The sequence below is a fragment of the Numida meleagris genome, chromosome 5 (assembly GCF_002078875.1).
Source record: "Numida meleagris isolate 19003 breed g44 Domestic line chromosome 5, NumMel1.0, whole genome shotgun sequence".
NCBI classification, from domain to species: Eukaryota; Metazoa; Chordata; class Aves; order Galliformes; family Numididae; genus Numida; species Numida meleagris.
Window position 1 is genome coordinate 60,898,181 of NC_034413.1, and position 15,479 is coordinate 60,913,659.

At 42.6% G+C, this 15,479-nt stretch overlaps 1 protein-coding gene across 5 annotated transcripts in view; it reads right to left on the reverse strand.

The window, feature by feature from the left end:
* The window catches only part of SEMA5B (semaphorin 5B), a 254,626-nt gene that overhangs the window by 18,020 nt on the left and 221,127 nt on the right, over positions 1-15,479 (reverse strand). For all 5 annotated transcript variants that reach the window (XM_021398000.1, XM_021397999.1, XM_021398002.1 and 2 more), the window contains exons 16-23: positions 14,456-14,599; positions 12,574-12,721; positions 10,987-11,212; positions 10,128-10,346; positions 8,218-8,388; positions 7,164-7,313; positions 6,218-6,262; positions 2,816-3,021 (exon numbers count right to left, since the gene is read on the reverse strand). In XM_021398000.1, coding sequence (XP_021253675.1) covers positions 2,816-3,021; positions 6,218-6,262; positions 7,164-7,313; positions 8,218-8,388; positions 10,128-10,346; positions 10,987-11,212; positions 12,574-12,721; positions 14,456-14,599 — 1,309 coding nt within the window. The remainder of the gene's footprint in view (positions 1-2,815; positions 3,022-6,217; positions 6,263-7,163; positions 7,314-8,217; positions 8,389-10,127; positions 10,347-10,986; positions 11,213-12,573; positions 12,722-14,455; positions 14,600-15,479) is intronic.

Genomic DNA, 15,479 nt, shown 5'->3' on the forward strand with positions numbered 1-15,479 from the left:
ATTTGGGTCTAGAATCTGGAATTTCAGGTGTTTTCACTTCCTTTCATATGTACACACTTGAAATTCAGATGGGCCCATATTTATGCTCAGTCCAACTCTCATTTTCCAGGAGGTAAATTTTAGCTCCTTCATCACTTGAATGTTAATTGTGAGGCATCACAATAAAACCACGCGTTTCTTGAAGGCATGAAAAATTCTCTCCTGACCCTAAGAAAACTCTGCCAGTTATTCCTAAATATAAAGCTGGCTAATAGTAAGTTCTGTAATTACACAGCACAGAGCGCACAGAGCCTTCCTCTTACTACACTATGTTTTTCTTAAGCAACACTAAGGAGTGGTGAATTTGTATTATTAAATAAGACATTTTCAGGCAAGACTTTAAGAAAGGATGGCCAATAGGGAAGCACGAGGACATATTTTTCACAAACAGAGAAAAAGGGCTCCACTTGATAAATAAATTTTACCCCTTCCAAAAATCTGTTTGCTTTGTTCACCATTCTGAATGAGTATGACTTAGCAAGTAGCCCTTTGCTCCTAAACATTTAGTTTTTGTCTGCAAAATGATCGCAGATTCATGCACTTGAACTGTTTCACTTCCTTACGTTCTGCAAATAAGCCTCATCTGCTCTATCTTTCATTATGCCCAAGTCTTTTCTCCCCGAGCCTAACTCATACAGCCCCAGCTATCTAATGCCTTCCTTTAAATAAACTAGATGTTTAAAACTTGATCTAGTGCCTATGCGCTTTGTGTCCACTGAAAGAAGTCTCTAGCAGCTGCTCACTGTTGCTACACACTAGATCAAGTATTCAGAGACGGATCTATCAAAGAGGTCAGCTCCCTCCTGATACTACATTAACTAATCTGCTGCTATTTTAAACTTTGCTCGGCTTTGTTATTACTTCTACTCCACTGCACCACTTTGCATAGACATATTGCGTTTCAGAACCCATTTACCCAATCAATCAAGATCATTCTGGGCACAACCTCATTATTCTAAATTTTAAATACTCTTTCTACTTTTGCACAATCTGATGAAATAAGGTAGTATAAATTATGAAGAAAATGTTAATATAGAGCCAGTCCTGCAACGACATATTTTTGCCCACAAAAAACCTGTCTTTTACCTTCACTGTTTGCTATGTAAGAAATAAGGTGACACCCTTGCTCACCTTCATTCCCGGAAGCCTTTCTCACTTGCATCTTCCTATTGACTTTGCCACAACTCCTCACATAACTGAAAGTTTTACTGTCATAGTTTGAAGCTTCTAGGATCAGGTCCCAGTTCTTTACCTGTCTTAATAATTTATTACCTAACCCATGTATACAGAGTGTGTAGAATAATACATCCTGTGAAACTTTGTTAAAAGCCCCTGAAAATCCCAATACGTCTGCAGCTTCCCTCCCATCTAGATCAATATTTATTTAATTTAAAAAAGGAATCCAATTTGCCTGACATGATTTACTTTCCACAAATCTATGCTGACTCGCATTATGATGCCGCATCCTTATTAAACTGTATGCAACTGTAGCCTTATACTAGTAGAAAATGTATTTTCAAGACTGCATTTATAGACAGCGGGATCCTCTGAGGGGTTACAATGCCCAACACAAGGAATTCAGTGCATCCTCATTTGCCCAGCTGGTCTGTTATTTTCCAGCTCACACTCTTTTCCCTTAAAACACCAAAACAACATTGACTCTTTTCAAATGACTTGTTGCAAGCTCTTAATTCTGATGCGTATTCACGTATTCGCATTGCAAGTCATGGTCATATATCAGGAGTTCTCTTCTGCCCAGCATTATAAAGTCCCTATGTAGAAACAGCCCCAACACCCAGGGAGTTCAGTCTGTGGCAACGGTCCCACAGCTAATCACAGTGTTGGGTCGCAGTCAGAAGCCAACAAAGCCAGCAGAAATAATGATAATGTCAACAGCACATAGCTTTATGAAGGAATAAGCAGCTGCAGGATTTATTGCTGCTTTGTATTCACATCCCAAACAATGCTCCGCGCTGTTCAATTCACCTTAGGCAGGCTGTTCCTCCCACAGTGACACAAAAAACCTTGCACCCGTCCCACTGCTCAGCTCTCTGATCTCACATTTCACCTGGAGACTGATCCTCAGATAGAGTGGTGCGCTACTGTTTCAGCGTCTTGTCTCCTGCACCCTTAGTCCTGTCTTCTCAGATAACGGGTGATGCTCACATTAGCAAGCAGATGTGCCAACAGAATACGTCTCCTCAGTATTCTCCCAAGGCTTCAGCTCCCAAGTCTACAGCTATCATTAAATTTCTGCATGGCTGCCTGGGGATAAATCCTGTCTAGTCCTGGTAGAGGGGGCAGAACTCTCTTTGCTTTCTCATTTTCTCCACTTCTGCAGTTCCCAAAGCATTTCCAGAATCTCATCCTACCAATAAGTATTTTCCCAGCTATTTGTCAATGAAGTTTCCGTTTTTATTCTTCCTCCCCTCCGTTTCCTCTTACCACGCACTAACAAAGCAGTGAACTGAGCTCTTACTGATTTCTTAGAGGACAATTTGTATACGTACAATAGTCAGAATGGCCTGGAGTATGTTGGTATGTACTTGCCAGACTGGCATTCATCAGGACTGTGAAATAGAACAAAATCCCATTGCAATAATGGGACTTTTTAACCCCTTTGTGACAGTATGGCTACATGCCCCTACAGCCCCCCATATAATGCCAACAGCTGGGCACAGAAAACACAAACCTACCCAATTCAAACCATGACATAAATACAGAATTGTTCAGGCAGTATCAAGCTGTTTGTGGTATTTCTCATCAAGTACCCTACCTTGAACTCCATGGGGGTGTACTTCTCATTCTTGGGGGTTGTGTTGCCCTTGTAATGAAGATGGTTGGGAGTGGTTGGGTGGATAACGGTCGACTCCTGGGACTGCCTCTGACAGCGCTGGCAGTACACGTAAATCACAAACGTTAAGAGGCTAGAGCCAAAGAAGCAAGAGACCCCAGTGGCAATCAGATGGATGAGACTAAAACCTGCAAGGGAAATGACAGGAGATGTTATTTTTAAAGAACAGCCTTTTTCCCTCTCCCGACAAGACCACAGGTGCAAATCAGAGCTATGACATCTTGGGATCAACTTTAATAAGCTGCTGAAGCCCAAGTCTTACGTTCCAACATAAACTGACATAATCTCCCCGAAAATCAGTCTCCCCACTGCAGCTCTGCCTTGTGCAGTTTAACAGTTTCATGCACTGTTTTCTCAAAGCTCCCTCCCTGGCTCTTCTCTCTCCCCTCTATTGATATTGAATCTAAACGTTATGTTAAGCTGACAGCTAAAGAAATGAGCCGTGCAAACAATGCACTTTAATGGATTCCAAAGCATGTGTGTGTCATGGAAATAAGGGGATAAAAATCCTCAGTGTTTCTCTGAAGGGGAAGGAAAAGAGGGGAAAGCCCTTTTTGCTGGCTGCCCAAAATGCCTATGGGACTGTGTGTGGGGTGGGGGAGACACACAGTCCTCCCCCGTGTATTCCAAGCACACTCAGCATTCTTGCTTATTCACAGAGGAGTGCTTCTTGACCACCTCTGCACTACCTCTGAGGTGTATTTGTACGGCTAACAGTGCAGCAGGAGTCACCATGGGAATGAGAATAATAGGGAGGGGAAAGGAAAAGGGGTAACTGCTTGAAAAAGCCCACTTTGTTGGCTTTCTCCACAAAGATAGGAAGGTAGTTGCAGGCAGGTGTGGCAGCAACAGTGTGAATATTACAAAAAGAAATGCTCCCAGTCTATAAAAGCCTTCCACAGAGATCCCTCCACATGGGATTACAGCAGCACCCTCCAAGCCCCAGGAAGGAGGTGTAGCTTCCACGAGTGTCCCACGCACTGGGAATACCTGACTCCCAACTCTGGCTGGTGGGAGAAGAATGTCAAATAGTACTCCTTGCTGCTCCCTGCCTTTGGAGAGTCTCAAACCCCACAGTAAAAGGAACTGACAAAAGATCTCCACCAACAACAGAACAAACATTAGGGATCCTCACAGCCACCAAATTAACGAAGCAACCACAGGCACTCTTGGGTAGCAAAAAACTTTATGATCCTGCTGCCTTTTGCTGTGTGGCAGGGGAGAATCTACAGAATAAGAATCAGCAAGGCTGGCCCCAAATATTATTGCCCTTCCAACGCTTTTTCTCTGTAACCTCTCAAGCAAGAATGACAAGGGCCCAATGCCTGGGAGGGATGTCTGACCTCTTGTCCCCCAGGACAGCTGTCCCAGGGGATGGTCACAGCGGCTCAGTGGGGACTGGAGTGGTAAAATTCTCATACTACTTAAAAAGCCAATTCATTTGGGCAGACTGCTGTGTTGACTTAACTGCGTGCGGACGAATGGAAGGGACTACTCTGAAAGTGGCTTTAAATGAGGTTCATTCTTAACCTGATCACGGTATGCGTTTTTTGGTGCCATCTTACATTTTAACTGATATGCTTTTCAAATACAGAATTCTGCCCATTAGTCTGCTGTTCTCCTCTAATCTTTAGTTAAAAAATATCCTCCTGAGTTTAAAAGGAACCAAGCCAATAGAGTCCTACAGCAAAATAAAGCACTTCAATCATAATTACAGTAAAGAACACACAGAATTTATTAGACTGACAAGCTACATTTATTTTTCAAACCACACCATAAAATTCTATTGCAAGATTACCACTTTCTATTGTGTTTTCATGATGGTCCAAAAAATGGCAGAAAGACAGTAATTTCCTACTAAATGTTGTAAGATATTTCCAAAAAGACATTTTCTTTCTAAAAAATGTCTGCCTACTTTACCTCACTCATGAGAGCTAAAACACAGAATACGTAACTGTGTGTGGTGAAGCTACATGGCATCATTTCATTCTCCTTCCATCCAGCTTTGCTTATATTGCACTGAATGTCTCAGTTCACCGTTACATTTCCCAATTCACTACAGTAGGAAATCCTTCTTAAAACATAGAATCACAGAATATCCATAAAGCGCTCTTACATTTCACTCTCTCCTTTCAAAGACCCATCGGATTTATCAGGTGACTCTTAGTAGTATCTGAGAGACAAAACAAATTATTCTGTCTGCAGTAAGCAAGTCCCTGTGGGAAAGCTTTCTGGTTCCTCACTTGGAAAATACAGATTTTCTGAGATGCACCAACACATTTTCTGTCGATTGGCTTTCTTGCCAAATACCATAGAATGCTAAGTAATAAATAATATTAGCTATGGTAAAATATGGATTACAGTAGCAAATACAATGCTGGTGGAAAAAGAAGGAAATGTGAACAGAGAGCATAAGGGCAGAATGCAACCCATAGGGAGGAGCCCTGGAACTGAAGCATATTGCACTCTCTGAAGGGGAAGGGCTGATGCAGAAACCCAACTGTTACATTGCAGGTGCTGAAACCGTAGTTCCACTGATTGTCCCACGGTCACAAACACAGTGGCTGCATTTCCCTTCCACAGGTGGCATGCTTTTTTTTTTTTTTTTTGCCCACCATCTCCACAGGGAGAAAACATTTTGGCAGCCTGCAGATGATCTAGATTTCAGGAAAGCAGGGGTGTGGTGCTAGCAGGAATTGACATGGTCATTAGTGTGAAACTAGCATTTTAAAATGTTGAAAGCACCTGCCATTTTCTTTAGTCTGGATTTTTATCACATTGGCTCACAGTTCAGTGGAAGAGTGACACTAATGACTGGACCTTTGCAAGTTACATGCAGAAAAGAGACAACTTCTTTGAGGTGAGGACTTCAGTGAAAAGAAGAGCTTGGAGGACAACTATGAACTCAAATCTAGTCCTATATCAGAAAAGGAACTAAGAGACTTTGTTCAGTGAAATCTTTACAGGTTACTTAAAAACACCTGCCTCCAAATAGCTGGAGGCTTACAGTGGTGAAATGAGGACTATGCCTTCCTTTCTCCTGAACCATTTAACCAGTGGGTAGAGACAGACAAGCAATGTGTTCCCTGGTAATTAATGACCTTTGGTGGCCAAGCCAAACCCCCAAGTAAACAAAAATCTTGGAACTGAGAAGTGGCCTGTGTGATACATTCCTTCAGTCTGACTCAGACAGCAAGACTCCAGTGGAATTAAGGCTATCACTGGGATGTGAGCTGTATAGATTAATGGTTTGCCTGATACTGCACAGGGAGAAAAGAAGCCAGGTTAAGACAAAAATAAGATATATGGTTAGTGGCATCCTACCTCCACAGTTTGTGCTCTCATCAATGCTGGATGCTGGCAGGATCACTAAACAAAGAGAAGAAGATCGGAGAAAGTTGTCATTTTGCCACCACTTTACTTCTTTAAGTAATTAAACCCCCCTGTGCTCCAGACACAAGAAGCTGCTCATGTGTTCTGCAGCAAGCTGAGAGTCTCTCTAAATTGAATGAAAAGCTCAGACTGTGAACCACATGCAACAAAACCTTTCCAAAGACCTGGCAATTACAGTTACCTGATCGCTATTTAGCTTCTTCAGTTTAGGGGAAAGAAGACAGCTGAGAAAACCATGGAAAAAAGAGACTACTACCATCTGGGGATCACACATTTTTAAGCCAGGTCATTATAGTCCAGAAAAGAACATTTAGAAGATGTTATTCAAGCTAGACCCATACCAAATATTTTCCTGAGAGATTCAATTTCCACAAAAAATAGAGTGGAAAATGTTGACTGCCATCTATCCATCAACCATGCTGCTGTTAGACCTTTCATTATTCTCCCCACTTCACACAGTAGTTGTCTCCATCCACCCCATCTTGCTTCTTCACGCTATTGGGATGCTTCCTTTCATAACTGATCTCAAGGTCCTTCTTTTGCCTGCACCATGTTGAGAACAGAGCTCACTTTCATAACCCAGCCTAAGATGAACTATGCAAGGTTAAAAAGTTCAATTTGAGTGAAGCAATACTAGTTATTCATTCCAGATCTAGGTAATTCTGTATTGTAAGAGAGCTGAGCTGCCTCAAAGGAATTTCAGTTATCCTGTGACTTCCACAAGAGAGTTGATAACCTATTTGTTAGTTTGCTTGCTTTTCTAGAAGCATCTATATCCTTTCATAGCAGAGAAAACCTCACCCTACCTTGATGCTTGGGCATGAGCTTCTCTCCTGCATTGGCCCACCCTCTCCCTTTTCAGTGGCATTGTACGTACCAGGAATTTCGTTATACAGGCAATCTTGGTATTGTGTGCTGTTTCCAACGCACTGAGAAGAGTCTGGACTGTGTACCTCGCAATAACGGCTGCGATACTGGATGCCCTCTTCATTACACAGGCTCCACTCTGACCACTCTGACCAGCCACCTTAAATCCAAGATCAAGAAAACACAAAGACAACATCACCAAGAAGGAAAAGGATCCCATGTGGAAACCAAACTTCTCCCATGCTGGAGGGTGTCCAGATGGGCCTCTCCCATACATCTAATCTGGGGGGTGTCAGTGACTTTAATCATCGTGATACAAATAACAGTGCAAGCATCATAATCTACTTGTCAGATTGTAATTTTCTTAATACAGAGTAAATGAACCCTTGGTGGAGCACTGCACAGTGCAGAATTGATTTTAAAACTCCTGTATCAGCTCTGCGGTTAAAGACGTATAAGCAGTTGGATGGGACAATGTTGCACAGGACCTCCAAATTTGAGATCGGTGTCCCAGGGATATCCCCAGCAGCCAGCACAAGTACTTAAAAAGTTTTACTAAGGTTGCTAAGAGCAGGAGTCAGCAAGCACTGGATCAGAAATACACGAAAGTGGTTCAAAGTCAGCACAGATTTGAACTTTGTCCTCTGAGCTGTAGCACACGCTCATCTGCCAGTCTGTGTAAGACAGAAAAAGGATCTCCCCTTCAGCAACTGTACAGATTGATGCTTCATGACTCCTTATGTTTGTCTTGAAAGCTTCCACATTCAAGAACCAAAGTCTTGCTTTTTCAATTACTTTAAATTGATCATCCATTTACAAGATTCTGCCTGGCTAGCGCCAGAATGCCAGAGCATGGTCTGGTGAGCAAGTAAAAAGAAAGGTGATGAAGCATTTGATTTGAACGCTAGGATGTCTGCTTTTTCCCTGGTTCAACATACATTTACTGAATGGACAGTAAAGCTGCTAACTGATGGTGTCCCTGCCTTATTTTTACGACATGCTGCAGATGCACCTTGCTCCCATCAGCACCCTAGCCAGCTGAAGCAGGGACCCGAAGTGGCTACCTTCACATGGGTGGGTGTTGCAGAGAGCCTCCTCAGTGTGCAGCCCGATGCAGATATCCTCTCCGCTAGATGGAGCTGGGTTGGTGCAAGTCCGTGTGCGCTGGTAATGCCCTCCTCCACAGGTTGCTGAACATTGAGACCAAGGAGTCCAGCAAGACCATGAGCCTTTTACTGGAGGATATGGAAAAGCAAGGAGAGAGAGGTAGATGCCAGTGATTACTCCTCTCACTGTAACAGAGAGTTCCCGTATCTCACCTTCTAGATCTACTCTGCCCAGACTAGCTAGCACTTGCTTGTACCCCGGGACATTTGGGCCTCACAACAAGAGCTTCATGTCAAGAGAGGGTTGGAATGTGCTGCACTCTGTGGACGCTAAATGAAGTCAATGCGCAAGAAGACTCTGCATCATAAAGCACCGTAATAGAAACTATTCTTAAGGGTAATCGCTTTATTTTTACACTTCTTTTTATAAAACATCCTTATTGCATTGTCTTGTGACACTTCACCTATAGTAACAGCACATTTACTTGGAAAAAAAATGTCATACAACCTAAGTGGAGCTTATATGGCATCTTTCTTCTGGGGGTCCAAAGTCTTTTAGTCCCAGCCTTCAGAAAACAGAAGCTCAGAGGCTTTATGTGAGCACAGTCCCATAACACTTTAATAATAAATCCAGGATGGGAATTAAGAACGGTGGTTCCCAACCCCTCTTTTCAGCCTACTACACTACCTGATTTTCAGGTCCCCATGCCACTACTTCAGGAGATAACAACCTCATGACTTAGTGCAAGATAAACCCAGGATTTGTGTATACATATTGAGTGAGGCAGGAACAGAGGGAGACACAGAGAAATAGCAATCATGCACTCAGAACAGATTGTAAAACATCATAGTGTCTAAAGGGAGAAAACAGCACAGAAGAAGGGCACAGACATTAGTGAAAAGCCACTGAGAGTTTCCAAAATAGTACTAATAGCTGCCTTTATAGTGCTAGAGTTATTTTCTTTTTATAGGCCACAGAGTGCAATATTTGACACTCCTGCTATGCTCTTGCTACACATTCTGATCATGTTTTCCTATCTGCATTGGCACTTTATCTTTCCACTGAATTTTAATATCATAATAATACCATAATAATGCAGCACTTTCAACTGTAGGCCACAAACTATATTGCCAGAGGTAGATAGAGCTACTGCTAGAAATTGCTAGAACTACAAAGAGACATGGTAATTTGTTTAAGATCATTTAAATTTAGCTTAGATAGCTATTACAGAGCAAGGAGAATGATAAGAGAGTGCGAATACGGTAGTCAATGGTCTATTATTACTATTCTGGACAAGGAGTGCAACATAAACATGAAGACAAACTTGAAAACCAGGAAACCAGGCAAGAATACTCCCTGCTGGCTGTGCAGGAAATGGTAACTGATGTCAAGAGTAGATGCCCATCGCAAGAACAATACGTAAGCAGGAGAGGGGGAAGAAACAAGTGTTCACAAGAAGAACTGCCACATCAAGCATCTCTACACAGCATTAAGTCACACTCATTAAGCCTGTCTCCACACCAAGGTGCAGATGTACCACAATGCTCTCCACTGGATGGAGCATCAAACCTGCCTCAAGCAAAACACTACTAGACAAGCCACCATACTACTTCCTTTAGAGGATGTGGCCGTGTTACTCCCTTAGCCTAGGTGAAATATAGGTCACAGCACCAAATGTGTGGATTGCATACAAGAGTCACTGCAATAGCTTTTTAAAAAATCAAGGAAATTCCTCCAAAGTAAAAAAAAAAAAAAAAAGAAAAGGAAAAAAAAGAAAGCACTTTGGAAATACTTATTTTTGGTGTATCTGCCATTAAGATGGGGAAGAATACCTCTGAATTTCATGCAGGAAGATAATCATGGTTACCTGGGCAAGGATGTGGGTTGCAGTCTTGGTATTCCATTGCTGACCCCACGCAAGGCAAGCCACCATTTTTAGGTTCAGGGTTTGTGCATGTTCTTTTCCGGACTCTAAAGCCCAACTCACAGTCCCTGGAACAGGAAGACCAGGCCCCCCAAAAGGACCAGCCCCCATTGATAATCCGTGCAGAGGTCTTACCAGTCTTGAGGAGGTCATCAACAAGAGCTTCAGGGAAAACAAACAAGACACCATATGATCACAGATCAATCAGTTTGCTGTGCTTTAAAAAAAGTCTTCAGCTCATGAATAAAATCAGGATTTATGCGCTCTGGGGATGAGTTTCTGTTGAAAGCCCTTAGTAAGAGTCGTGTTCCACAGGGTTACAGCAAAGCTAGAAGGAAGTGAAATCTGTGCACAGAGAAACTGAATCTAGTGGTAATCTTGATAAATGAACTTTCTGGGCAGCAAATTGTGGCAGTCTGGGCTGTGCTGCCAGGACGCTGACTTGCATTACAGCAATAGTGAAGGGAATAACCCTGGAGGCTGTGCACAAAGGGACCTCCAGAGAGAAAGAAGAGTAAAGACAAACTGTCCTGTAGAATCTCTCTTCTTACATCCTCATGATTTGCCCATTCTCTTTGGGGCAGCCTGGCAGTACCAAGAATAACTGTATACTACCATTACAGGGCTGCATTGACCTCTAAGTCACAAGACTCTCTCCATCCCTGCCATCCTGCAGTGACATTAGTCATACATGCCAAGATTTATGTAAATACAATCAGGTTCGTGCTGTTCTGAGAAAATTCCCCCTTCCACCACCAAACCTAGGCTTGTCCCATGGTTCCCCAGAACTGGCAAGACGTACAGTCAGTTTCACACATAGCTGAGCCATCATTGGGACAGAATCGACTCTCAGTTTTCTTCCTCCCAAACTGCAGCTCATGGGGATCAGACAGCTGGGCACGACACGTGTAGCGGAAGCGCTGCTCCTGGCGGGCACCATTCTGGGTGATGTTGACAGGCATCCAGGGGGTCCAGGGTGTGTTCCTACGCACCTCTGGGCAGCTCTCTGGGTTGCAAGTCTTATATTCCTGCCAGGAAGGAAAACCACTGTGACCTTCCTTATCAAAGAGCAGCAGACTAACTGACACAAATTTGTTTGCACCCTAGAAATCAATGGGGTGCCCTCTGTATCTAAAAAATCTTCCATTCACCTTCTCTGACCTCATAGATACAAGACAGTGCTGGGTACAGCACAAAACATGGGCACTGTGGAGGCAGTAATGGTGCATAGCCTCAGGTAGACCTCAAGGATGAACTATGTTTACTATTTTTACGCCTCTCTCAGGTTTGCGTTTCTTTGCTGACTCAGAGTCCTGTGGGGCTTAGAAAGCATGCTACATTATGGGCAGGAAAATAATACAGGCGATGCATAATAGTAACAGCAAACTAGTTTTCTGCTGTGACTCAGATGCTGCTCTCAGGTCGTCCCAGGGGAATCCCATGAGGACAAAATATCTGTAAAGATTATTCCTTGAAAAGTTTACTGTTTTTTTTTTTTTTTAAAGACACTTTTAGATAATCATTTTTATATCTTTTTTTTTTTTTTGATTTGTTGGCGTTTTGAACTCTCTAGTGGGGACCTTTTGCCATCCTTGACATAAAGATGAGCATCTGTAGAGTACCGCCAACGTTCTCACTGGGTGGTGATGGGGTGATACGGGGTCTTTACAATTCTCACCACCAGCAGGAGGAATTCCAGTGAAAGACATTGAGTACTTGTCTAAAAATAAATAAATAAACCCATCTTTTCTGGCGGAGGGAGAGAAATGTAATGCTTTAGGACTTTATGATTCTAGAGTAAATGCCAAACAGCTTGTGAACAGATGGGAGGTTCCAGATCAGATCTGCTTACACTGAAAGAAAACTGCCCATAAAACTAATTAAAACAGCTGCATGAAACAGCTGCCAGAATAGGAAAGGGAAAATAAAGAGAGAAAATTGGTAGTCATTGCCTCATTGATGGGTTAACTGGGTATTTGACCTGTTGTTTACTCAAGTATGACAACGAGACTCATTTCTGATGCCTGTAGGGCCTCCTTGACTCAGCAGGATCATTCTTGGGAGTGGGAAAATGAAATGTAGAGTGTCAGGTAAAGGACTTGGTATCTAAGTCTAGAGAGGCCTGCAGAAGCTCTCTGTGTGCCAGTCTGTCCTAACCTGTACACACACACAGACACATACACACTCCCACCAACTTCACTGACTTCTGGAATCTGCCACCTCTCTGCTTCCCAGTTCATTTCAGCATCCTCTCCAGCAAGAGCTGAGGATAGCAATTTCTTCTAGCTTGAGAAATAAAACCAAGATGGAGAGAGGAGTTAAATATCAAGTCCCTAGAAGCTAGATGACAATAGGTGCCCGATATTCAATGTCAATAGACAATACATACCACAGCACAGCCTGGACATGTATTTCCATTTTCACAGGACCTCTGCCTTGAATGAATTCCTCCACCACAATTCACACTACATTTATTCCAAGGACCCCATGAAGACCAAAATATTGGTAATGGACACGGACTGTTCTCATTACAGAATCTGAAAGGAGAAAGCACATTACTCAAAAAACATCCATGTCAGCACAACTCAGGGACAAAATGAAGATGGATGCAAAGCTGGATGGTGCACCACATCTGAGTGCACTTACTGCATGCATAGAAAGCTAGCAGTCAGATTAGCAATATTCCTGTTTGTGGCAGAGAACTGTATCCTTTATACAGACAGAGGAGTAGTTGGCCAGGCTAACCACTGAGACAGTCAGAATCATAAAATCACAGAATCCTTAGAGTTGGAAGGGACCTTTAAAAGTCATCTAGTCCAACTCCCCTGCAGTGAAGGTTGCCCAGGGCCTGATCCAGGCTTGCCTTGACAGGGCATCCACCACATGTTTGGGCAACCTCTTCCAGTGCCTCAGCACCCTCATTGTAAAATACTTTTTCCTTATATCTAACCTAAATCTACCCTCTTTGAGATTGAAACCATTTCCCCATATTCTGTCACCACAGACTCTGCTGAAGAGTCTGTACACTTTTCTCCTGTAGCTCCCCTTTAGATATCGAAAGACCACTATCAGGTCAGCTCAGAGCCTTCTCTTCTCCAGGCTGAGTAAATACTCCAGTTGGAGCAAATGATCAAGACTGTGCTTTTGAAAGTGCTCTAATCAAAACTTTTAAGCACTGAATTTATAGAATTCAGAAGATGAAGCGCACATGTCAAAAACAGAGATAGTGGATGATAAACATTTGCAAAACCTGGCTCTTATTTAACTAATAGGAGGTCAACTCAACATTGATCTGTCACTACTGGGAGCTGCTAAACACTTGGTAATCTTCTCAACTCATGATATGGCCGTTACTGTTGTTTGGTCCCTAAGAAACTAGTGTTTGTATCTGGAGCTGAACTGGATGATATATGCATTCAAAAGCAGGCCCTGAATTAATGTTATTTCATGTTCCCTTTAGAAAAGGTAACTTCAATTTTGTTCAGCTTTTTAATCAATATTGTTCTCAAATTGAATCACATAGGACTGTAATTGACTCAGATGTAGTCCTTAAAACCCAAAAAGGACCATTCTGAATGGCCACAAATCAAACCAAACATTAAAATGTCCGGAATAAGGGAAGTTAAATGAATTGCCCTTTGTATTCTGAGAAATGCAGAGAGATCTGTCTTAAGTGACCACTCAAGGGACAAGCAACAGTCTACTGCCAAGCAGAGGTGGCCTTTAATGAAATGTCAAAGCTGGAAACCAAATCTAGATGCCTTGAAGCATGTGTTTAAGGAGGGGCTGAGCTTGAAGAAACAAAACAGTGCAGATAGCTCTGAAGGTTAGAAAAGTACTGTTGTATTGTTTTTAATTGATTTTGCATGAAATTTGCTTAGTTCAGATAGGAAAAAAAAGATGATTATTTTTATGCCATACCCTGCAAAAATTCAACTTTGAATCTGTCTTGAATTGAAATTGGCAATGAAAGCTGCACGTATTCAACTGCTTCCTTGGGAACAGGTCAGAACGGTGTAACTTTCTATGGACCCTATATTGCTGACAGCAGACACAGCTTCTCCTTTCACTGAGGAGGCATCAGTCTCTGCTGTTCACAAGCATATTGCAAGAGAGAGGCCATATGTGAGTAACCTCACCCCTCCTTGGCCATGAAATTCTTTCTGCTCTGTATATTCAGCCTTCCTCCGCATTCAAAGAAGATCCACCATTTCCAGCTGCCAACATTATAACCACAGAAGTGAACACACAGTGTCATTAACATCTCTTACCTCTCTTCCCTGCTCTGTCCAACACAGACCCTGCCCCCATACCGTGGAGCAGGGTTGCTGCAGGACCGCTGGCGGACCTGAAAGCCTATCCCACAGGAGGTGCTACATGGGGCCCAGGAAGACCAGGGTGTCCAAGCGCCATTTCTAATAAAAAGAATGAGAGAGAAGAGATTATGGGGGTTTTATCTAATAGTCTTCCCATGTTTAACTGTCAAACATGTATGGCACTGACAAGAGACGGCTTAAACTAATTGGAGAAATTTTCATAACAAGCAGACTTCACACCAGTTGAGATTTATAAAACGGGCTCTCAAAATTGTTTAGCATTGGCCTTACTTCCCTGCCGCTGAAGTGTCTAAGAATGGGATAGGAAGAGAATGAATCCAATGTTGAATGATTTTGAAAATCTCTCCTAGGATTTTCTGGACAACAGTGTGGTTGCTGCAATTCCCACTGCCTATTCCCACATCATCTTCCCCATGCATCTCTTTTCTGGGCCAAATGATGATCCCAAAGTTGTACTTCCTGGACTCTTGGACTCCTGTGCAAAGGGTGCAGGTTTTGAGGCTCACCAATGCCAACTGTGCCAAAGGATATTAAAAAATCCTTTAATTCAGTAGGTAGTGATGCTTTAAATCTCTTACAGCAAAATTGTTGCCAGCTCCAATAATTTTCTCACGAACTTCGTAATATTTGGTGTTTTCCTAAAGCCTTTGGCATTGAATTCTATTAGGTGGAAATCTCAAACTTCATAAAAAATAACAATAATTGCTTCCGGCTTTCATGGCAGCTTGCAAACATCACTGTAGTGTGACCTTAAATCTGTGCAAACCAGAAGGCAAGTGAGAGCTCAGAGGCAGGATTGAGTTTCAGGTTAATAAATAATTGCATCTCGAATGAGAAGTGGTAACTGAGCCTGAAGAAAATTGATGTAAAAACCCTGAGTTCACACCTCACAACAGAGATGTCAGAGAATGTGCGTGTGGCCAGCTTCTCTGAGGCTGCTGCCATGCAGTAACTCCTC